Consider the following 25,351-nt stretch of genomic DNA (forward strand, 5'->3'; position numbering starts at 1 on the left):
ATTCTAGTGGAGGAAAGGAGACAAGTACTAAAATAGCATAACGCTAAGGATAAAAGTCTAACGTGGCTAAGGGGAATCCAGAGGGCTGGATGGAGGAGGGGGTCATTTCAAATAAGGTGGTCAGGGGCGAGGTCCCATTGAGAAGCGGCATTTGAGCAAAGACGATGGAGTTAAACCCACCGGCCAGCTGGATTGCCTGGGGCCGAGAGCTCTCCAGATAGAACAGGGACCAGTAAACTATAGCCCTCAGGCCAGATCCTGCCTGCTGGCTATGAATAAAGTTGTATGTGCACGCAGCATTCGTGTATGCATTGGTGATGGCTGCCTTCATGCTACGATGGCAGAATTGAAAGCTGCAACAGAGACCATACGAATGCAAAATCTAAAATATTCGCTCTCTGGCCCTTTATAGAAAACGTCTGCTAAGCCCTGGAAGAGAGGAGGGAGCCAGTGGCAATGCACGTAAGAGGTTAAAGCAGGAGCAAGCGTGGGTAGGAGACAGCACAGGGAAGCACTGGGGGCTGGCCAGCGGCGCCTCAGCTGTCTCTGCAGGTGAAATGGGGGTGCGAGTGGGGTTGGAGCAGGACAGGGACCACGCGCTCCAGTACTGTGGGGTGAAGACAGCCACGCACAACGCCCGTCAAGAAGGGATGAAAGGGACCCACCGAGTCTTGGGGAAACTGCAACTCCAACTGAAGCTACAGAGGAGCAGGAATTACGGAGGAGGCAAAACTCAAAGGAAGAAAGAACAGCATAAACAGCACGTGGGAAGGAGCATGGTGAGGAAGGCACGGTGCAGCCAGGGAAACGCACACTCCGCCTTAAAGGATGCCGAGAGGGCACGTGGGCAAAGTAGCAGCGGAGTCAGATCACACAGGCTGGGAAAGAGAAAACCCGATGAAGGTGTCATAGCCAGCCCTGCTCTCCTCTCCACGTCAGCCCTTGCTGACAGCTGATGGCATGGCCACCACCTGGGTCTTGCTGCACCGGTGCAGGGGCGCAGGCGGGACACCCACTCATTGGTGGACAGCTGTAATGGGGGTGGTGTCATAAGACAATGCACCTGGAACTCTGGTATTAGATCCAAGGCACTTAGCTTGCTCAGGGCAGGTTGTTGGAACTCTACCACGTAGTATTTATGCTGGGTCTCTGGGAGGTGTGGTGGGAAGATTAGAGGCTTGGTAGGTCCTTACTCAGGGCTCTCTGTATCCTGGCAGGACGTCACCCTGGACAGCCTGATGTCACCATTTGCCTGAAGAGTAGCCCTGAAGCAAAGGAGGTCCCCAGAGGCTTGGGTCCCTGAAGGGTCATGACTTTCCATGTTCTGTCTACGTGTTCTGACATCCTGAAGAGCATCCTTTGTGCTGTGTGCTTCTCTTGCTCTGGAGGGTCAGAGTGCTGATTTTTGCCAAGCCTTCACTGCAGCCCTTTGAGGGAGATATTCAGACAAAGAATGAGGGAGATGAAATCCACTTTAGAATGCTGCCTAAGAGAGAGGCACCCCTTCCCCAGAGATCGTGAGGTGGAGGAGGGATGCACAGTGGATAAGGCTACAGTTTAAGTGGATGCACTGTCCACCCCAGTGCTCTGGAGCATGGAAGGAGGAAACGGGTGCAGGCCGGCTCTGCCCTGGGCGAAGACGGCAATCCTGTGAGCCCTACCTGAGGACTTCTGATGCTTATTATTGGGAACAAGAAGACAACACTGTCTGTAGAGAACGAGGAGAACACAGCTGAGACCAGGAGACTGAGTGGCCAGAGGATTCACCCGCAACACAGAAAGAGATGTAACAGTGTCATTGGAAAATGAGACACAGAAGTTTAAGATTTCAACACTTGAGCATTTCCTGATTAGGGCACTATTGCGGGTTGCATTGTATCATCCCCCCAAATATATGTTGGTACCTATAAATGTGACCTTGTTTGGAAATAGGGTCATGGCAGATATAATTAGTAAAGATGAGGTCATACTGGAATAAGGGGGGCCCCTAATCCAATAGGACCCATGTTCTTATATGAAGACGGCCATGTGAGGACACAGAGCCACAGGAAGAAGGCCATGTGAACAGAGAGAAAGACTGGAGTGATGCTGCCACAAGCCAAGGAATGCTGAGGGCTATGGAGCTAGAAGAGGTGAGGAAGGGCCCTCCCCTGGAGTCTTCAAAGAGAGCACGGGCTGCCGACACCTTGATCTTGGACTTCTCGCCTCCAGAATTCTGAGAGAACACATTTCTGTTTTAAGCTACCCAGTTTGTGGCACTTTGTTGCAGCAACCCTAGGAAACAAACAAAACAAACACAGCCAGCGTCCAAAATTTCGCCGAAGGCATGGCTTGAGGAAGTGGAGTTGGTCGGTGCCTGACTGCTGGCTGAGGAGGGAGATGCCTGCACAGGGCTGGCAGAGGCGAACAAGACACGCTAGTGACCGCTGTACTGGTCATGCCATGAGTTTGCCCTATATGAGTTAATTAACCCAATTATGGAAAGGGTCTACCTCCCTGTACAGGCAAATTATCCTATACACAATTTAATCACAGCAGGGAAGCTGAAGACAAAATTTTGCTGACCACGGTTCATAGGTGCTGTCCTCCACACCTCCCCTGCCGAGAAAGTTCTCTTTCGTCAACAGAGAAATGTTGGCAAAAAACTGGTAAATGTCCAAACCAAAGACATGAGCTCTGCTGATCATAACCTGTAAGCAGCTGTCAGCTGAGTGACGGCCTCCCAGGGACCCTGAGCCCTGTGAACACCTGGAGGTACTGCGGACTGGGCAGTGAGCGGAATGTGTCTGGGGGACCTGGATGTGGCAGAAGCAGGACAGGGCAGTCAGGAGAGTCCAGCGCAGAGGGGTGGCAGGGGGCACAGTGGGGAAAGCACAGAGGAGACTTGTCAGTGTCAGGAAAGACAGGAAACAAGAGGCTGGTAGGTGTCAGTAATCAGGAACCACAGCCCAAAATGTTCCTCCACGCACTCAGCCAACAGACATTTACTCACTGCCACTATGCATCTGATGTCGTATCAGACTTTGGGGAGTTCACAGTAATTACGTCTATTTATCGAGTCCCTGCTGCCTGCCACTAATATTCGTCATATCTTCATGGTCTGATTTTTTATCTCACAACTGCCAGGTCCGGTGGCAAGTTATTTCCAGGTTGCAAACGAGGAAACCAAGAATTGAGACAAATCAGCATCCTGAAGGGTGAGCACCGATTTACCGGCAGGACTTTCCACCTCCAAAGCCTCCATCCCCTACCTTCTTATATGACCACTGAGCCCACGAAAAGACAGTGACCTCTGCCCAGATAACCTTGTAAGTTAACAGGTGTTTGCTACCCTCCTCTCTATCTCCTGCTCTTGACCTGGGATGGAGGGCTGCCCTTCCCCAGCTCCTGGGGCCTGGGTTCTGGGATGTGCAAGTAATAAACCTTGTGACTGTACTTTCTTTGCGCGAGTGTATTGAAATCGCACCTTCAATCAAAGCCCCAGGGTTTTCACGTCCCCAAAACGGGAGGTCGGGTGCTGAGGCAGCTGCCTGCCAACCCCACGTGGAAGCTTGCACCTCTTCATTCAGCAGGTCATAATCTGCAGATTCTTAACACACCAGCCCTGGGATTTTCCAACACTAAGCTCTATCAAGAACAAACCTAACTCTCTGATCTCCATTTGGTGACTCCTGTGCCTTGATCCTCAATCAGTTGAAAACTCGGGAGAAGAATATGAGCGTCATTTAGTGGGTACCTAATATCACACAGGAAATAGGACCCTTCTTGGATACTGCAGAACTAAGGGTGTTTTTAGCTTCATTGCATTTCTTTGTCTTTGTCTCACAGAAGAGGGAGGAGATCTGAGCATTTTTATAAAAAGATGGTGATTATCACCAGAGAGTAAGAAATTTAAGGATATGGAAAAAAAGGATAACAGGTAAGGCACCAACCTCCAGTAAAGAAAGAAAATTACTCCAGAGCACAGCGGAAAGAACAGAGACAGGGTGTCTGGTCAAAGGGCAGATGGGAGGAAAAGTGTGGATTCCAAGGAGGACCATGAGAATAAATGTCCCTGCGTCCAGGCTCAGCAGGGGCACAGAAGCAGAGCTCAGTGGGGCTCAGAGGCCAGAATCTATGCTGGAGGGAGGGTCAGAGCAGAAAACCAGGGCCAATCAGAGGTAGAAATGATACCTCAGCATTCAGTAAAAGAAGAAAGTGTCCCAAGAGAACACAGGAGAGGGAATCAACACTCAACACAGAAGAACTTGGGACCCTCAGGGCTCTCTGCGCTCTGCCCTGGGAGTGAGGGCCTTCCTGGTGGGGAACGAGAGGGCGACGCTCCCTGAGGACAGCGGGACAATTCAGTGCCATGCCAGTTATGATGACACCGTGAGCGGAGTGACGGCTCCGCCATGTTCACCTTGGACTTATTTGCAATGGCCACAGTTGCTGGATAATATCATTTATGATTTTAGGACATATATGCCTACAGTGACTGTGGAAACCCTGGGTGAGCTCTTCAACTGTCCTTATGACATCGCCTGACTCTCATATGGGAAAGATTGCACCCAGAGGGTTAACAGAATCTGAGCACCTGATCAGCCTGGGCATCTAAGTCACATGGAAAGAAACAGTGTTTCTAACTCATGCCATAACCTGAATTATTTTCCCAAGATATTCTTCAGGGTGTCGCTTCTGGGAAAAGAAAGAGATTGTACTCCGAATTAATTTTTACTTTGCTTTCAGCAAACTCTAAATGCAATGCTTGTGGTTGGGGAGTAAGTCATTTTGATTTTTAACTGGAAACTGCTTGGCCAGTAAAACTCAACAAATGAATAGAAAGAACTTTAAGCTACACAGATGAAAGAGAGCATCAGAGCGGAAAGGAGACCTTCCACAGAGAGTCGAAAGGTCCAGTTGAAACCAGTTCAACAGAAATAATGTTAACATAGGGAATCTAGTTACTGCTTTGGTTTGAGAAAACAATTCACGTTGCCCTTTGGAAGCTCACGGAGTCATTCAACTCGCTGAAGAAACTGGATGAAGACTCTTTTCTCTACAAGGGAGTCTTTTAAAGGCAAACTGTGATGGCTGGTTTGACTATCTTATTTGACAAAATGCTTGTGTGTATATATACACATACGCATAAATATGCATAAGTGATCATTCTAAACCAGTGGTTCTCAAAGAGAAGCAATATTTTCCCCACGTAATATCTGGCAGTTTCTGGACAAAATTTTTGTTGTCACAATTCAGGAGGTGGGCCACGCTATTGCATCTAGTGGGTATAAGCCAGGGATGCTGCGAACCATCCTGCAATAATCAGGACAAACTCCCTTCCCCAAAAAAGAATTATCTGGCCCAAAACATCAATAGTTCTGAGGTGAGAAACTCGGGTCTACAGTAATGAGCTTGTACTCGATGAAAAGCCAGTAAATCTTTGTAGGACTTGAAAGCTCAAAATAGCAAATACTATCATGGCAATTACAAGATTTCATCTTTATGCAAACTATCAAATAAACGATTGAGGGAATGGATTACATGTGGTGCATACATCTATCAATAACATTGTGTTTGCTAGTGTGTGTGTGTGTGTGTGTGTGTGTAACCATATTCACACATGAACGTACCCATATGCAGAGGGCTGAATTTCAGCTGGCAGGTCTCAGTACCTAGCCAACTTTAATTTCAATTTGGGTGGCTGGAATCACCTTCTATTTGTTAATTGAGCAAGTGACCAAATTCTAGCCCAGGATTCAAGGGAAGTCTTCTGGGGGTTTCTGATTTCTTTAAAAAAAAGGACACAAGGAACGTGGTTCTTCTTCCACTGGATACAGTCATGTCTGGATGCAGTACCAGGAATTGTAGCCGCAGGTTTGCACCCATGAACAGAGCTAGCCTGAGGGCCAACCTGACCGACTGTGGGTGGCAGAGACAGTGGTGACAGGACTTGGGTCCCTTACTAACTCTTGAGTCACTGAAGTGAGCAACTCTGAAGACACCTACCCTGACCTTCTAGTTGTATGACTTGATACCTTTTTTTAAAAAAATGTGGTCAACTTATATGTGGAATCTAAAAGAAAACATGATACAAATGAACTTATTTACAAAACAGAAACAAACTTCGAAAACAAACTTATGGTTACCAAAGGGGAAACGTGGTGTGGAGGGATAAATTAGAAGTGTGGGATTGATATATACACACTACTCTATATAAAATAGATAATCAACAAGGACCTACTGTGTAGCACAGGGAACTCTACTCAATATTCTGTAATAACTTATATGGGAAAAGAATCTGAAAAAGAATGGATACATGTATATGTAGAACTGAATCACTTTGCTGTACACCTGAAGCTAACACAACATTGTAAATCAACTATACTCCAATATAAAATAAAAAATTAAATAAAAAAAATTGGTCAAGCTATTTGGAGCTACCTGAAGCCAAACACATTCTTTTACACAATTGTCTGAAACTTTCATGAAACGCTAGTAATTTCCCTTTTTAGGTATCTAATAAAGAAGTTAAGAAAGAATGCACATGAGGCTACAGATATCTTTGACACGACATCTGATTTCCTAAACTGCAAACCATAATATGAAAAAGCAGCTTCAGTTTGAGGAACGCTCATATCAGTATCAGCTTTATTATCATGTCCTAAGTGTGGAGAATATCACTTCTCTTCTGAGTTGGCAAAGAGCCATCTGATGCCTTTCCACACTGAAATCTAAAACCGGCTACATTTTGATTTCTTTAGAAAATGAAGAAATTATTTTATTTTTAGAAACGGTGACAGTTTGCTTTTGAGCACCAAGTCACCGGGCATCACAGACCAACGAGAGGGGAAACTGGGAGTGAAGGCAAGACTTACCGTTGAGCCATTTGGAGTTGTACTGCGCGGTGCGGAGAGGGGGCAAGACGCCCAGACTTCGGTAAATAGCGGGATCGCGTCCGGGGAAATCCATGGCCGTGGCTGCATAGACCTCCCCGCCCGCCGTGAGGAGAGCCGTGGAATTGTGCCGAGGGCTGTAAGGACAGCGCGCCATGCCGCTGATCTGATCATGGATCTCCGTCAGGTTACTCAGCTAGGTGTGAGGACGAGACAGAGAAACAAATTATCCCCCAGGAAACCCCTTTAAGAGCGTTAACGGAGCATATCCACCCAAATTGCAAATGAAGCATGCATGATAAACTCTCTGGGGCTCAAACAACGTGCCAAACCTCTGCACTCTGGCTTGGATGAGAACAGTACACGGTGGTCATCCTGAGACAATCTACCGATCAACCTCTCTCATCATCCTTTGAGAGTTACTGAACCTCTGGCTTTTGGATACTCACAAAAGATGAAGTTAGATTATTGTCTATGACTTTATTTATAATGCATGGGACAGTGCAGATTTTTCCAACCCAACTTCAATATTTATAGAAATACAAACTGCAATAAGAATTAGGTACGATTTTATCAATAAAAGTGAATCGAAATATTATGAATAGCCCCAAACTGCATTCATGGGTAAGGATGTGTGGATATTTAGCACCACGTAGCCCAAATTTCCAAGCCTTTAGTTTTTAGTTTTCAGAGAGGCAACTCAGTGTCTTGCAGTCAAGTGGTGGGAATCCAGCATTTGAGGAGCTGAACAACCACTGAATGAGAAAAGTTCTTTGGATGCGGAGGGAATCTTTGCTCCGCTGGTTTCTTTACTCTTACCTGAGAGGTACGAGAGCAGAGGGTTAGGCAGGGGGGCTCAGATACACTGCCTGCTTTATTAGACGTGTAGCCCTGGCTAAGCTACTTAAAGTCTTTAAGCCTCAGACTCTTATAAAGTGGTGACCCAAAGGTTAAGCACCACATAGGGTGAACGTGAGGATGAAGTTGTAAGGTGCTTAGGACAGGCCATGGTACCTAGGGATCTCTCTGTGAGCATCACTTCTTATCATCAACATCCTCCCTTTCTTTCCAATAACTGAATGGTATTTGAAAATAATGAATAGTAAAAGAGGATGGTAAGCTCAGGTTTTGAGAGAAAGTGTGTAACCCGGAAATTAACATAGTGATATTTCTTCATCATGTTCCTGGAGGAAGATCAAATGAATATCCCAAATTAGGACGATTACACGTGTGCTCTGATAACCCGGCAGTTCTACGGGTGTAAGACCTGGATGCTGAAAATTCCCCTGTCAATAATGACAGGTTAAAATAAAAAGACAGAGGGTGGCATATAACTTTACTTTTCCTAGGGTTCCATTTGTTTGCTAGTTTGCTTTAATTTTTTTGACACCCTTCTCATCCAATTTGTAAACTGTATTTTCTTCACTTGGATTATGATTTGAGGTTATTTTAATACTTAACAGCCTTCCTACAATAAAGAAGAAAAAGAAATAAGAATACGTTTAGGATTATGTTTAGGGTCTGGTGGGAAAAGAGCTGGTAGAAATAGTTTGAAAGCATATTTAAATTTAATTAAACAAGCTATAATTATTACCAGTTCTTTATACAATAGTGTTATTAGTAATAGATCAGTACATCAAATATTTATTCAGTTTGACAAAAGATGTTTTTTAAAATTAAAAAGCAACTCTTTGGAGAATAGAAACACGTTTAAAACTAGGGTTTTAATAGAATGTTTGGATCTTCCCGGTATTACAATCTTTCAAAGCTCCACCTGAAGCCGTACCGTGCGGTTGGTGCAGACCGGCGTGAAAGCGTTGGTTCCACAGGTAAATAACCGGTCGCCACCCACCAACAGTACCCGGATGTAGTTCTGACATTCCTCCTGAAAAAAAAAAAATCACAAGAAACTCGTTAAGGAGGCCTGAGCACAAGAGAAACGGTGAATATGAATACATCTTGTCTAGTTAATAGATTAGATGTTAATTAACCAGTAAAAACAAACAAACAAACAAAAATTCCTCTCGGATACTGACCAAAAAATAACAACAGAACTCTAAAATAGTCTTTTTCTGCACACTTGCTCAATAGAGGATATTTGTAAAGATAGATATAAATACACGTTCAGTTAAAATCTCAAAGCATGTGTCTTCTTTTGATGAATGGGCTTTCATTTTGAGTTGTAGCTGATAACAGTGCGAGCCCTAAATTGCCTTTGACATATATTAGGAAAACAAATAAACACTGCTCATGAAACAGTGTCTTAGAAAACTTCCCCAGGAACTTGAAAAAACACAGTGAATGCTTCTCTAGATGCTAGGGTCACATGTGAAACTCTGATTGCAAATTGGAAGAAGTTTTACATAAAGTTCTCAAAATGTATGCACAGCAAGAATCTATAAACATGTTTGATTCTTTGATGAAAAATTAAAATATAACTAATAAGTAAAGGATGTCTGGAACATGAGGCATGAAAGCTCATGCTGAGGGATGACTCAGACCTGTGAATGTTTTTTCTGTGGTTGCAAAACATACATATAAATCTAGGGCATGGTCATAGTAGTGCAGGAACTTTCAGGTAGAAAGCTCTTCATTCATTCAGCCAGCAAGCATTTACTGATTAGATACTCTTTGGTAGAGACTGTGGAAGAAGTCACAATCTAGGCCCGTAGCGCAAAATTAAAATACACGGACTGTCCACATACTCTAATGAGGAGGCACCGGAGAACAGCATATTGCTAACTCCAGAGGAGAGGGGAAGGAGGAGGTGTCGGAAGGCTTCCTGGAGGAGATGACACCTGAGATAAGTTTCAAAGGAAGAGTAGGATTTGGTGAGGCTTCCTGGAGGAGGTACCCCCTGACACTTGCAGGATTTTACCGAGCAAAGGAGGGAAAACACATTCTCAGAAGAAAGAATGGGCTGTGACAAGGCATCACGGTTGGAGAAAGCACAGTGCTTTCACTGTGTACAGAAGAGGTAGACATAAGCTGGGGAGCCAGACACAGGCCAGGTGTGCCAGACCAGTGAGTTTACTTTTTATTCTGAATGTGAAGGAACCGTTTTATGTTTTCACTGCATGCAGTTTTTTTTTTTTTTTTAAAAACATCTTTATTGGAGTATAATTGCTTTACAATGTTGTGTTAGATTCTGCTGTATAACAAAGTGAATCAGCTATACATATACATATATCCCCATGTCCCCTCCCTCTTGCATCTCCCTCCCACCCTCCCTATCCCACCCCTCTAGGTGGTCCCAAAGCACCGAGCTGATCTCCCTGTGCTACTGCATGCAGTTTTGACCTGAGGTGATGTTTGTAAATGAAGGACCACTCTGGACCATGTGGAAGCTAGTGGAAACGTGAGATGGCAGTTCAGGAGACAGGTAAGGAAACTACTTCCGTAATTCAGTCCCTCCTGCTTCCGTGCCTGGACCACAGTGCAAGGTGTGAAAGGGCAAAGTCAGACTCCAGCAAATGAACAGGAAATGGTGACTGACCAACCAACCAGACCTAGAAGATGCTGCATGATGATATATCGGTTTGACACACATTTCCCCAATCAGGAGGATCCGGATCTAACGGCACAGCAATGCTCTCTTCAGTGGAATGGAGCCTCAGTCTCCACGAAATGTTGATTTGCCATAACTCAGCCTGTGGCATGGCCTAGGTGTGGGTATAAAATGAGCTAAAATATTTGAATTCGTTTTCTAACTGTAAAGTGAAATATCAATGGTAGATAATTTTCCTAATACTACTACTAACAATAAAAGCAACAAATTATCCTGCAGTATAAAAAAACAAACAAACAAACAAAAACTAATACTAAACTTTCTTTGATTTATTTGTATGGAAATATGTTAATATAAATGTTTCAGACATTACATGAAATTTCTAAAAATCTTATATGTTCTGGTATAATGTTATAAGTCATAATTCTAGTTATTACTTTAAAATGTATATCTCAGAAATAACTGCATTTCCTTGTCAATTGCATTATTATGAACTTTCATCAAATCTTTAACCGTGGTCATTTTTAAGTCTTTTGTCATTTACAGACAGTTCTGGGTGTACTCTGATGCTTTTGCAAAAATGTTCCTATAAAAGCGTTTCCATCTTCAAGGAATTCATGGAAAAGACTCTGACAAGTACAGGTTTCTGGTAACTGACTATACTGCTGAACGGAATGAATAAGCATTTTCAGAACTCTAATGGAAAACTGATGAATTCATAAAAGTGCTAACAAAAGATCAAGATGAAAAAAAAATTAATTACATGGGACTGAGTGAACTGATGAGGATGATTATAATTTTTGTCACTTTCTGTTTGAATAAAAAAAAAAAATCCCACAAGGACTGAGAGGCAAAGAATATAGAAATCAATTTTCACTGCAAAGTAAAGGAGCTGTTACAGTGGAGGATTACTGGACTGAATGTCAATATTATGACATAGTATGAGTGTGTTTCGTGTTTGGTAATCGCAATCATTGTTGCTTTTGTTGTGGTCATCCATTTACAATGCTTGCTGTCAGTCTATTTATCTCTTGTAAAAATAAAATACAGTGTGTGTGTGTGTGTGTGTGTGTGTGAAAAAAAAAAAGCAACAAACTATCATTGGCTGCTAAACTGAAGATACTTTGAGGAAAAAATAAAAAGGACAGAATGAAAGATCGAAGTTAACTATTAGAAGAATTAAGAAATGAGTGTCAACAGAAGACAATAAATTGAGTAACTGAGAAAGGTACACCTGATGGGGAGGCTTATTTTGTTCTGTTTGTTTTGCTTTTATACCTGGGGAAAGGGAAGGAGAGTTCTGAAGAGAAAGAACAAAACAAGACTTCAAAAAGGCACATCGTTATCCCTTCCCAGGGTCAGGGAGTTCTCACTCGGAGAACACAGAGGAGGCGTACGCCGCCTCAGACAGCAGACGGGCACAGAGTTTGCAGAGACAGGATCAAGGCCAGGTGGAAACACCAGACCTAACGGCGTCTGAGGGCACTCCAGAAAGACAACTCGGGGAACACAGGGCTGAGACGGCTCTTGATGGCCAGAATGGACAAAGCAGACACAACAATGACACTATAATAAAGAATGAGAGAAAATTACAGACAGTGGAGAGACTTGGGGATTTTGTTTGTTTTCTGTTGCTGCTTTTAGAACTCTTTCAAGAATGCGTCAAAACGTAAAAGAACTTTTCGCTTTTCGTTTTTTTAAAGCAGGAGACTGACACAGGTAGAAATGCGGTAGAGGCAGTCATATCACCGTGAACTTGGCCAAGGGTAAGTTATTCCAAGAGAATCATCCCCATTGAAAAGACGCGCTCTCATGGCTGAGTCTTACGGACCCGGTGAAGAAAAAGCAAGGGCCTTGAATCAATTTTGGGAAGAGAAACAATAAAGATAACAGATGTGGTGTTTATCTTAACCTCCCAAAAGAAAGACAAAGTGAAAACAGGACTGTAGGTCATTAACCTTCCTGAAGGCCCATCACAAACTTGATGAAGAACTAGAAAGATGGCTGGGGATGTGATACCCAGGATGCTGACGTTGTGTCAGGCAGAGGGACAAACCCAACTGGCTATCAAAAAAAAAAAAAAAAAAAAAACTTGGAAAAAAGTAAATGAGGGAGGGCACAATATTATTTCAATTAGAACAGAGAGGGACTTCCCTGGCGGTCCAGTGGTTAAGACTTCGTCTTCCAATGCAGGGGGTGAGGGTTCGATCCCTGGTCGGGGAGCTAAGATCCCACATGCCTCGCGGCCAAAAAACCAAAACATAAAACAGAAGCAATACTGTAAAAAATTCAATAAAGACTTTTAAAAAATGGTCCACATAAAAAAATTTTTTTTAGAGAATTAGAACAGAGAATTTAAAAAGTATGTTCTGGAAATCACGAGAATACACTGTACCCTCTGGGAAAGGTTACCTGTGCTATGTGTCTCCCCGATGCTGAGAGGCTCCCCCAAGTTGAGTGAGGATGTAGGGAAGGAAGCAGGTAAATGTCAGGAAACAGGACAATCGGACATGGAGGCTTATGCAGTCTTTACTAAGAGGATGCAGGCAGCACCAGCTCCGTGAAAGCCATAGTTGCTTATGGTAAATGGGGCCTGCGGAGGGTAATGCTTTAGGTAAGCCCAGCATGCAAGCTTGGAGGGAACAGGGAGGAGGATGGGGAGGAAGAGTTCTGTCTCATCACCAGTGAGGCTGGACGAGGTCTGCTCACCCTCTGTGTCCAATAGGAGGAACCACTGGAGGTGGGGTGATACTTTCGTGTTTCTTCTGAACTGTCCAGAGCTGAACTCATTCGCACACAGTCTGGGTCAGCTCAGCTCAGCCCCTTCCTGCTTCACTCCCCTAAATGTTCCCTCATGGTTAATTCACAAACTGCTCAACTGATTCTATCTAGAAGCAGACTGGATGTGAATCCTAACCAAATAAATACATTGAAAATAACAACTTTTTTCTTTTTCTTTCTTTCTTTTTTTTGATGAGAGATTGGAGAAAGTCCAAGCAAAACAGAATGTAAAAACAGAAATGGAAGAAAGCAGAAGTACTTTGCTTTGGAGCAGAAGATAAATTTATGAATCAGAGAGTCAAAATTAAGAATGACAGGAAATGGCCTGAGTGCCAGGCCCCGTAATACTGAGTCTGCTCATGATGGCGATCCCCAAATCCAAATTCTCCTGTGGGAAAATCAGGAGTCAATCACTTTGTCAGTCTTTGCTACAGACAGGGGCTTTTCACGGGTTATCTGAACCTAGTAGAAGTACTGCTTGGACCACCTGTTTTAAAATATAACATAGAAGTCCTTTTAGGAGGTTCTACTCTAGGTTTATCTTTTAAATGAGCTTATCTAAATGTCCATGATAAGAATCTCACCTGAGAATCTGTTTCTTTTATCCCATTTCTGTAGCTCAAAAACGGCATAAGGGGATTTAAGGAATTCCAGTTTTCCAAGAAGACACAGTGCACATTCCCAAGGCTCCCGGGAGCCTGCCAGCACATGGCTGCTGTTGTTACAATGAGACTCATCTACCTCACTTTGATAATAGCACTTAAACATTAAAATAACCCGCTCGTGCCTGCAGTCCCACAGGGGGCTCAACCTGTCCTTGACTTTGAAGCAATTCCTGCTTGAATTGATAGCGGACATGCACAGTTGCTGACTCACCGAAAGAGCTTTTAGATGCCACAGCCGATGCCCACTTGATCTCAAGGACATAAGACCAAGGCCCCAGCAGGGAGAGCACGTGTTTGGGAACAATTTTCTTCATGAAATAACTGGGTTTGCCCTGCAGCACTTCATCATATTTATTTCCCAAACAGATGTTCTGCTTGAAGAAAGACTAACTGTGTAGAAGGATGACCTATAAACACGGACGAAGCCTCAGCAACCCCCAGCCCATCACCCACTCATCAATCTGAGGGAGGAGGAGGAGGGCGGAGCCCAACAGCCTTTACAGCGTTCCCACTGACTGCAGTGTGTCTTTCCTTAATGATGCCATACCTTTGTGAGCATCCAAAGTGCAGAAGAGCAACTTATAGTACCTGCATGTGCCTTTTAGGCTGAATGTATACAACAAGAGTCATGATTACCAGGTGGATCTTGAAAAACCGTACCATCCAATCAGATGTAAATATATATATAAAAACACATACACACACATATATAAGACATATATACATATATATGAGACATATGTATTACACATGAATATATATGCATACATATTACAGAAGCAGTTATATAAATATATAGACATACTATTATATCCATATTTAGATATATATAGATATTTATATGTATATCTATAAAACTATAAATATACGGATACATATATATATGAATATATATTAAAAGTGTATGCTATATAAGTGTATTAATAAAGTATATTATATATATTTATTTACATAATGAGATTGTTTTCAACTGAGCTGACTCCAAGGGTAACTTGTTAGGGAACCTCAATTTTATGAACCAGAATTTGGTATGTGTAATCTGCACGTTGTTAGTACCTAATCTTAAAGAACCCTCCATTTTTGGAGCAATTATACAGAATAAAGGCAGTTCTGTAGAGTGCTGCCTGCACCAGTTAACTCACAGCTTTCCAAATATTGGCACCTTGGATGAAAATGTTGTTTCACCCCCTACATCACCAGGTTCCCAGGCGGGATGGCATCATGTTTTTCTTCTCTGGAATTTACCTGTTTACGAGCAGAATTTGACAAGCTGGGAAGCAGGACCACAGGATACAGCAGGAAGAACAATACACAGAGCACTGGCTTCTAATCAAAACTCTCCCACTAACTTGCAAAATCGTTCTAGGAACTTGGTGTTAAAAATACTGAAATGAGATCACAAACGAGAATCTTTTGAAAATTATAAAGTATAATACGTGCCTAAAGGAGCTCTTTCATTCCCTTAATAATCGGTTGTGTTTCCTCTGTAAAGTTCCTAAAGGTCACGGTGGGAAGGGCTTTGGCTTAGACATAATAACCCCAAGCAGACAAGGAGCTTTTGTTAGATCACAAGAGAATCGACTATTTATGTTTAAAATAATATTTGTGTAAAACACATTTAAATACTTCTAGAAGCCAATGTCTATAATGATGTTTCAAAAATAACTAAATATGACAGATTTTATTATAAACCCTTTTTGAATCCATAAACAACACAGATTTCCCACTCCTGTTTTCATAGATAGGATGTTTAAGCCATTTCAGGCCAAGTCACCCCCTTTCTCCCAAGTGAGCTGAAAATTTTAAGTAAAATAGAATTCAAAGCTCACCAAGAATTGACAGTCTCCGTCCTCCCTTCTCTGCTACACAGTCCCAAATCAAAGATCTGGCTACATTTTCTTGACGTTGATTCCCTAAATGGTCATTTTAATCCACTGAACGTGAAATGATGTCCGTGTCGGTCCCAGCAACACGGGGAACACGAGGAAATGTGCCCTCTCTCTTCTCCCCTCTGCAGCCCGCGGAGGAATGCTCTCCCCAGAGGACTGAGTGGGCGCAAGCAGTACCACCCCTGAAGGCCCAGCGCCTCATCCACGCTCCACATTCTTGGCTCTGCAGTAAAAGGCATTATGTGGAGAAGCACAGACCACTTTTCTTAGGGTAGGAAAAAATGAGTTCAGACAAAATGGCTGGCATTTTTCTCATTTTTGAGATGTCACATTTTGCATTACTCTATTTCAGGGAGAAGGGGAACTTTGTAAATCTGTGTGTAAGTTTTCATATTACTCTAACGCCAACAAAAATAGAAAACAATTGAATTCTTATTTCTAAACTCAGGGCTACTAAGAAAATCTGAATTCCACTCCCCCAAAGAGATGTTACATTTCAGTCAAATGGACTCTATGGAAGTGTCTTCTGATTTGGCTCCTCGAACTGTCAGAACAGGGAAATCGGGGTTGAATGAACTCTGAATTCAGGGGCTAGACCTTCGGAGCTGTTTGTTTCCTTCCCTTCTGTGTTCCAGGAGCTGGGCTCAGGTCTCTGATGGCTGCTGTGCCAGGTGCCACTTTAAGAAAGCCACAGAGATGCTAAATAAGGGAAAGGAACTAGTAACAGAAAATGAAGAGCCCTGGATGTCCCTCTGGTCTCACCACCCCTGGACCAGCCCAGCAGCGCTGCCTAGGCTGCCGCCTTCATAGACCTATCACATCATTTCGTGCACATGAACTTCACTGCACATGGTTCTGCTACAAAACCGAATTCTATTTCAACCAAGCGTAGGTTGTTCAAAACCGTCTGTGAGTTTATCAGTGTACTTCATGCAACCTAAAAGAATAGGCCATTTCTCTTTCTCACATTGGCACTTTGAAATTCATTGTCATCTGTCTTAACGTATTCGTCTTTAAAAAAAAAAATCCCATCCACAAACACAGTTTGAATCGATTTATAATTACTAAGGTTTGCCATTGTTCTTAGCCCATTGAAACCAGAAACAGGTGGAACTTAAAGGTACGATTTTCTTTGACAATGTTTGTTTTGCTCATTTTCTTTCTGTGTATCAGGAAACCTCAATTATGTATAATAATGATCTGTCCCTTCTGTGGATCAAAGATATATTCCTAATAGGCATGAAAGGTGGCCTTTCCTGTGTGTTCTCTGGTTTTACCTTGCTTAATTTCTAAGCATCAAACAACCAATGATCACAGCTTAAGGAAGAATATGGGACGATTTTTTTTTTTTTTTTTTTTTTTTAAATCGCTGGTTGTTTGCGCTTATCTTTTTTTTTTTTTTAAACATCTTTATTGAAGTATAATTGCTTTACAATGGTGTGTTACTTTCTACTTTATAACAAAGTGAATCAGTTATACATATACATATGTTCCCATATCTCTTCCCTCTTGCATCTCCCTCCCTCCCACCCTCCCTATCCCACCCCTCTAGGTGGTCACAAAGCACCGAGCTGATCTCCCTGTGCTATGCGGCTGCTTCCCACTAGCTATCTATTGTACATTTGGTAGTGTATATATGTCCATGACACTCTCTCACCCTGTCACATCTCACCCCTCCCCCTCCCCATATCCTCAAGTCCATTCTCTAGTAGGTCTGTGTCTTTATTCCCGTCTTGCCACTAGGTTCTTCATGTCCTTTTTTTTTTTTTTTTCCTTAGATTCCATATATATGTGTTAGCATACTGTATTTCTTTTTCTCTTTCTGACTTACTTCACTCTGTATGGCAGACTCTAACTCCATCCACCTCATTACAAATACCTCCATTTCATTTCCTTTTATGGCTGAGTAATATTCCATTGTATATATGTGCCACATCTTCTTTATCCATTCATCCGATGATGGACACCTAGGTTGCTTCCATGTCCTGGCTATTGTAAACAGAGCTGCAATGAATATTTTGGTACATGACTCTTTCTGAATTATGGTTTTCTCAGGGTATATGCCCAGTAGTGGGATTCCTGGGTCGTATGGTAGTTCTATTTTTAGTTTTTTAAGGAACCTCCATACTGTTCTCCATAGTGGCTGTATCAATTTACATTCCCACCAACAGTGCAAGAGTGTTCCCTTTTCTCCACACCCTCTCCAGCATTTATTGTTTCTAGATTTTTTGATGATGGCCATTCTGACCGGTGTGAGATGATACCTCATTGTAGTTTTGATTTGCATTTCTCTAATGATTAATGATGTTGAGCATTCTTTCATGTGTCTGTTGGCAATCTGTATATCTTCTTTGGAGAAATGTCTATTTAGGTCTTCTGTCCATTTTTGGATTGGGTTGTTTGTTTTTTTGTTATTGAGCTGCATGAGCTGCTTGTAAATCTTGGAGATTAATCCTTTGTCAGTTGCTTCATTTGCAAATATTTTCTCCCATTCTGAGGGTTGTCTTTTGATCTTGTTTATGGTTTCCTTTGCTGTGCAAAAGCTTTTAAGTTTCATTAGGTCCCATTTGTTTATTTGTGTTTTTATTTCCATTTCTCTAGGAGCTGGGTCAAAAAGGATCTTGATGTGATTTATGTCATAGAGTGTTCTGCCTATGTTTTCCTCTAAGAGTTTGATAGTGTCTGGCCTTACACTTAGGTCTTTAATCCATTTTGAGTTTATTTTTGTGTATGGTGTCAGGGAGTGTTCTAATTTCATACTTTTACATGTACCTGTCCAATTTTCCTAGCACCACTTATTGAAGAGGCTGTCTTTTCTCCACTGTATATGCTTGCCTCCTTTATCAAAGATAAGGTGACCATATGGGCTTATCTTTATTAATTAATTAATTTATTTTGATTTTTTATTTATTTATTATTATTATTTTTTTTTAGAGGATGAAGCTGGCTTTTTCGTTTATTTTTTATTAATTTATTTATTTTATTTTTGGCTGTGTTGGGTCTTCGTTTCTGTGCGAGGGCTTTCTCTAGTTGTGGCAAGTGGGGGTCACTCTTCATCGCGGTGCGTGGGCCTCTCACTATCGCGGCCTCTCTTGTTGCAGAGCACAGGCTCCAGACGCGCAGGCTCAGCAGTTGTGGCTCACGGGCCCAGTTGCTCCGCGGCATGTGGGATCCTCCCAGACCAGGGCTTGAACCCGTGTCCCCTGCATTGGCAGGCAGATTCTCAACCACTGCGCCACCAGGGAAGCCCTATGGGATGATTTTGATTCAGCAGAAGGAACTTTTCACCCCAAGGAGTAATAATCTCCTCGTATAAGGCTACCCCACGGATTGCTTTAAAATGATAGACTCGTAGACTATTAGCAGTAGAAACCTTGGCTAGACTAAGTAATTGAATGTTTTCCTTTAACACACAGGAGACCGAAGTCCACAGAGAGGACATTTTTTTAAAGCCCGTGAAATGAATAAATAAGTGTGATCTAGATGAAATATGAAAGTACTCTTAAAGGGAGAGCAAAATTCAAAACAGACAATGTAAAAGTTGCCAATACAATACCATCTTGGGAATTACGTCTGGGATTTTCACCCAAGTCACTGTCCGGCAATGTCTGGAGACATTCTTGGTTATTCTTGGTTGTCATGATGGGTGAGAGGAATGACCGGCATCCGGCAGGTAGAGGCCAGGAGGGACTCCACAACAAGAAGTGGCTCCAGCGTCGGGAGTGGTGAGGGCAGAAGCCAGATGAAGGCTTACGTGTTTGCTCGCTCCTTAGTGGAGTGGAGTCAAACAGCCACTCCAGGCTGTGTCCTGGGCTCAACAAGAATTCATGTGGCCCAGCTCAGGGGAGGGGGCTGAATAATTAAAACGCAGCCTGACCAGGAAATACAAATGGCTACTGAGAAGTGATGCAGAGTGGGGTGGGACAGGTCAGGCAGGAACCCCTGAGGAGAGGGGACACACAAGTCCAGGGATATGGGGGAGGGAGGCAGGGCGGGGGAGGGCAAGGCAGGCGAGGAACAGTTAGATGGGGCCTCGGAAGGGAAGGGAGGCCCAGTCACCCCCCGACCCAGGGCTACCAACTACACATGTCCCCAGACAGGCCTTAAGACAGGCAGGTGTCCACAAAGATTTTGGCTGGGTTTCCCAAAACTGAATAGTGCTGCTTGTGGGTGTACCACAGCCCCAGCAAGAAGGAAGAGGAGGAAGAAGACCTAAAGTACCAGAGGAAGATGAAGACAAGAAGAGAAAGGAGAGAAAAGAGGAAAAGTAAAAGGGAAAAGAAAGCATGGGCAGAATGAGGTCACAGACGGTTCCCAGGGACCCTGGGGGCACTGATGTCACCAGACAAAGGGGACAGTGTGGGCATGAGAGCCCTGGAGAGAGAGGCCAATGCTTCCCATCAGTGGATCTTGCTAGAGGAAAGAAAGTCGTTTTTCCCACCCTCCCCCCCGAGGCAGATCTGATTCCCCAGCTTTCACTCCTCACTACGGGGGTCTTACTTGAAGAATTTCTTGTGCTCCAGGATGAGTGAGGAGCAAAAAAAAGTGCAGGAATCCACCTGTCATACCAAACATGTAAGCGTTACAGGGAGGAGAGGAAAAACCAAATAGGAAGAACGTTTTCAAAGGCTTCATACATAATTTATACAAACTCTTCTGGATTTGTTATAGGGGTAAATAAATTTACTATGTACTGATTTATTTATTTTGGGGGGTATTTTAAGAGACGATATTCTGATTCTTTGGAACCTGGTGCCACTTTTAAATCTTCTTGTGCCTCTGATGATTTATCTCAGAGGTACTTTCTGAGGTTAGGTATCTTTCAGTAAACAGCATTCATCAATTTCTGCCTTTTTAAAATGTCTCCAAGGGTTTCTCTAGCTAAGATCACATTTCCTTCCTTCTCTCCTTCCTTCTTCCTAGTTCTTTACTTCCTAGTTCTTTCCTAGTTTTGGGAAACCCAACGACTAAGTTTGCTGAGACCTGCCTCCATGTCTGACCCTCAAAACTGTTGAGTGAAAAGACAAAGCAACAGGAAATGAAATTGGGTAAAATAAAGTGCGTAACCCTCTTGGACAAACACAGGTGGTGTTACGGATCTTTTACCAGCGCCCTCTCCATTTGTTGTATTTTTCCTCAAGCCCTTGGCCTTGGGACCACACTTTGTGCAGTGAGCCCTCTTTGCTCCTCCCTGTGCGTCTGCTTTACTCGGTGACCCAAAGTGTGAGTCACATCGGAAAGGTCCACGTTCCAATAAAGTATTAGATGATCACTAACAGAATGAGACATAATGAGCTTATGCACCAGCTGCAGAAGAGTTTCCTCAAGATGATCCAGTGGGATTTCCTCAGAAACCAGACTTCCTTGGAAAAGAGACTCATGTCTCTTACCGAGCCCACCAGTTGTGTGAAAGTAGGCCTGCAATGTGCACCGTAGCTCGAGAAATGTATTTCCAACGTTAGCTATAATCTGCTCTTTCCTTAGGAACTTGGTCATGTAGGGTTTCATATGGAGAGACAGAGAGCTTATTTTAAACACATGTTAAGATGAATTATAAAAAAACCTCAAATCATTTTTGATATAGTAATTATATTTATCATATAGTTACTTTCTAGAGTTAGCTGTAAGATATGATTGGGGGAAATTAAAACAGTATTTTCAAAATTCAAGCCCATATCTTTCTAAATGACATCATAACCAATTAATTTCTTATCTTACTCTAATGACTGGGAGTGCAAATTAGATCTGATCATATGTTCTGAATCCTAACAGCTGATTGTTGTTAATCTTGCTTCAATGTTAAAACCTCGAGAATTTACTGTGCATATATTTTGAATCTTGCTTCTTTTTTCAGTTTCCATGGCATCATAAGCGGGAATAGCCTTCATATTAAACGTTCTATGTACTGTCCTTCAAAAAGGTGATGACTACCCATAATGGCGTCTTCCTTACCTGGGACTTGCCTTTGCTGTAACAGGCCTTCTTGGTTGCTTCATCACACTCCCACTCAACAGCCTATAGGAAACACCAAAACAACAACAACTGAATAAAAGGACTTTGACTGAATAAAAGGGAAAAAAATAATAAGGTATCGGTAACCAGATTAGGTAAGGTGGGCACACCATGGCACCAACATTTTCTTACTAACATAGAATTTACACCAGAAACATGGAATTCAGTCACGTGGGTTTATACTGAGCTTTCAAATTGAAGCATTTTAAAGGACTCACCCCCTAAGTATTTTCATTTACGCAGTAATAACGTGCTTTAAAACTAGTCACTATAAGAGAAGCACACGCCCTGAGTTGGTGACTACTTCACTGATTACAGAAACACTCATTTCAGTGAAACTACGGAAGAGAGTCATAGGATGCTGAAAAGAGAAGCCTTGAAACAAAATGATCTAAATGCTCATTTAGAGGTGTATATCTTAGTTTAATAGTCTGTCATTTATCAATATTCACAGATAATGAAGCAAGAGTAATTTTGCATATCCTTACTCCCCAAAGACATATATAAATGATGAATGGTCAATAAAATAAACAGCTCATGAAAAAGCCCATCTACTACTTCCTCCCAATGCCCATAATTTTTATACAGTTATTAGCTCTGGCTAAATACTTAGAGCCACGACTTTTAAATTTTTTCCCTCACTTTCCAAATCTAACTCATGCTGATCAATGTGATATGCATTCTTTCACATCTGATGCTAACCCACAAATGGACCTGTGATTAGTTAAGATAACATACAGTGGGCTTCCCTGGTGGCGCAGTGGTTGAGAATCTGCCTGCCAATGCAGGGGACACGGGTTCGGGCCCTGGTCTGGGAAGATCCCACATGCCGCGGAGCAACTGGGCCCGTGAGCCACAACTACTGAGCCTGCGCGTCTGGAGCCTGTGCTCTGCAACAAGAGAGGCCGCGATAGTGAGAGGCCCGCGCACCGCGATAAAGAGTGGCCCCTGCTCGCCACAACTGGAGAGAGCCCTCGCACAGAAACGAAGACCCAACACAGCTAAAAATAAAAAAAAAAAAAAAAACAAACAAAAAAAAACCGATAACATACAGCGCCTACTTCACAGGAAGAAATGATACCTGCAAACATTAATGGCCAATATGTTGAGACTGTGAATCATATTTTGAAAAGATTTAAGCATCTGAGATACTTATCTTTTCCATTATTTTATGGAATGTGGACTTTTATAGGGCAAAAATGTTTTCTCCATTCTGTCCACCTGTTATTACAATTATGTTCAATCTTACTATTAGAGTTGGATTTCTGAAGAATTCAAGATCTCTGAAGAACCAGTTAAATCCTTATCAGAAAAAATCAAAGTGAGGGACAATTTGTTTTTAATTTGGACTATTGTTACACAATAAACTAAACTAAGCCAAAAAATACTAATGTCAAATATTATGAAAGAGAATAATGCCTTCACCCTTACTTCTAAAAAGAAGGTTTTTTTTTTTTTTGCTAATTCTCCTAAACTGAGGAGAATAACAAAGTCATATTAACACCATTATCTAATATCTACTGTTCTCCAAAGAATGTTACATAACAGAGATCAAAACATAAAACGCTGCATCTTGCATATCTTATCTTACTTGGCAAATATGAATTCATAAGAAAAGTGTTCTAGAGAGAACCACTTCAGTGCCTTTCAAACAGAAACAATACTATAACTGTTTTCCCTTGTGCAGACTTAGAGATTTTTGTCTGTGTCCACATCTGATAAGAGAATTTGTTCATTCTTCCTGTGATGTTTTCCTGTTCATAATGTTTAATGGCAACAATAAGGTTACAGCTAATTAGCATCTAATGCAAACAAATGACTTGAATTCCATACTAGAATGACAGATACTTTTATGAGAAGTGACGACACCTCCAGAGAAGAGATAAGAACTTCACGTACAGTTGCATAATTATATATCCCCATGAAGCACAGATAAAACAAGTGCACTGCTGTTATTCTGAGTGGAGCTTTCCTTTAGCAGATCTCTGTATAAAAGCTCATTCTGTTGTTTTCATTTAAATAGAGATATCCATGCCTTCGCCCTTACTTAAACTCAAAACAGAATTGATACACTATGATACATTCTTTAGCAAAGCAGACCCCATAATAACTTGGATTTTATATCGTCAAGAGGATTTAGAGTTATGTATCACAAAGAGGAATTTGTGCTCTATAATTACTAGGAAAAGTATTCAGTGAAATGATTTAGATAAAGAGGAATTCCTAGTGGCTCTCACTGGTTTAGTGATTTTGTTGAAAGTTAAATAGTAATGCTGCCTTCAGTAAACTTAAGAGCTGCAAGGAGCAGAGTTAGTCCCAGAGTTACAAGAAGAATATTTATCAAATGCCATCAAAATTCTTCAAATCCTTCTGCTGAAATGGCAAACAATCAGCTTCCCAAGTCTGCCTAATGTCCAAGTAACCTTTGCATTTTCAAGATAAGCACTGGCCAAGGATTGGAAGGGGATAGTAATAGAAAAAAATGTGAGAGTTCTCAAAGATATTTCATTGCTTTATCCAGTTTAGCCAGAAAGAGCAACTGCTCACACAAGTTTATTAGGCCAACAGAAAATAGGAAAAATCTTATAGATTTTTCTGAAGACGGTTATTAAAAGTAGCAAAGTCACTTTCCTGAGGCATTTTTATTACAATATATCAACTTTCCAGTAATGTTCAAATCCAGAATTAATTAAAGACCATGATTGTATAGCTTTTCTGTTGATTCACTTTCTACCTGACTAGAAGGCAGGATAAAGGGAAATTATATTAAGAATGGAACTGAACTACCTATTGTAGCTGAACACATGTGATTGGATATCACAGAATTTGAAAAACAATGGAGTAGGAAAATGTGTCTTTTCCAGATTGGCCTAAAACTGGGTGTTCCAGACGAATCGCCTACTGTCTGTTCACTCAGCAAACTAGATTTTACCTATTTGACCACTTGGCAGCAATGGAGAAAAACACTTTCACTAGAGAGAAATATGAATATCAATGGAACTCTCCAGTACCAGATTTCTCAAAGTTACTCAGTTATTCTGTTTGAATTAGATTACGTTTTAACCTGGTCACAACTTTTCTTTATTCCACAAGATGTATTCTAATCAATTAAACTTCTTTAATCCAGCCTTCTTGTTCTATTCTCAATGGAGATTCATTGTTATTCTTTCATGCATCATAATTTTGGAACAAATCCCACTATTGATTTACGAAGCCATCTTTCTGGTTGATTCCTTCTAAGACACTTTTCTACCCACCCAAACCTATGTTTATGACAGTCAAAACAAAGGCTAAGGGGGGTTCTACATTCTACATTTCAGATCTCAATGCAAGACTCATGATCTTCTATCCTGGGGATTAAATCTTTAATTTTTGTCATCTCTTGTCTTTTTCTATTGCACCAGAGCCTAGTAGAGAAAAGGAATCTTAATTCTCTACTCCATTCTGTATTTACTTCATTATCCCCTTCATTATATTTTTCAACAGCAGACACGTAGCAGTGATAATGTGTTTACTTGGATAGCCAAAGGCAATGAGTTTGAAACATCTACATTTTAAAAGACACAGAGTTTCCTGTTTGTGGCACAGCTTTTTTTGTCTGTAAATAGTTAGAAATAACAT

General features: G+C 41.9%; 1 protein-coding gene across 5 annotated transcripts in view; it reads right to left on the minus strand.

Annotated features, from left to right (window-relative positions):
• Positions 1-25,351, minus strand: part of SEMA5A (semaphorin 5A) — a 492,520-nt gene that overhangs the window by 157,196 nt on the left and 309,973 nt on the right. For all 5 annotated transcript variants that reach the window (XM_061189118.1, XM_061189117.1, XM_061189119.1 and 2 more), the window contains 3 exons: positions 21,671-21,733; positions 8,662-8,760; positions 6,858-7,071 (listed from right to left, as the gene is read on the minus strand). In XM_061189118.1, coding sequence (XP_061045101.1) covers positions 6,858-7,071; positions 8,662-8,760; positions 21,671-21,733 — 376 coding nt within the window. The remainder of the gene's footprint in view (positions 1-6,857; positions 7,072-8,661; positions 8,761-21,670; positions 21,734-25,351) is intronic.

This window comes from Eubalaena glacialis, chromosome 4 (assembly GCF_028564815.1).
Source record: "Eubalaena glacialis isolate mEubGla1 chromosome 4, mEubGla1.1.hap2.+ XY, whole genome shotgun sequence".
Taxonomy (NCBI): domain Eukaryota; kingdom Metazoa; phylum Chordata; class Mammalia; order Artiodactyla; family Balaenidae; genus Eubalaena; species Eubalaena glacialis.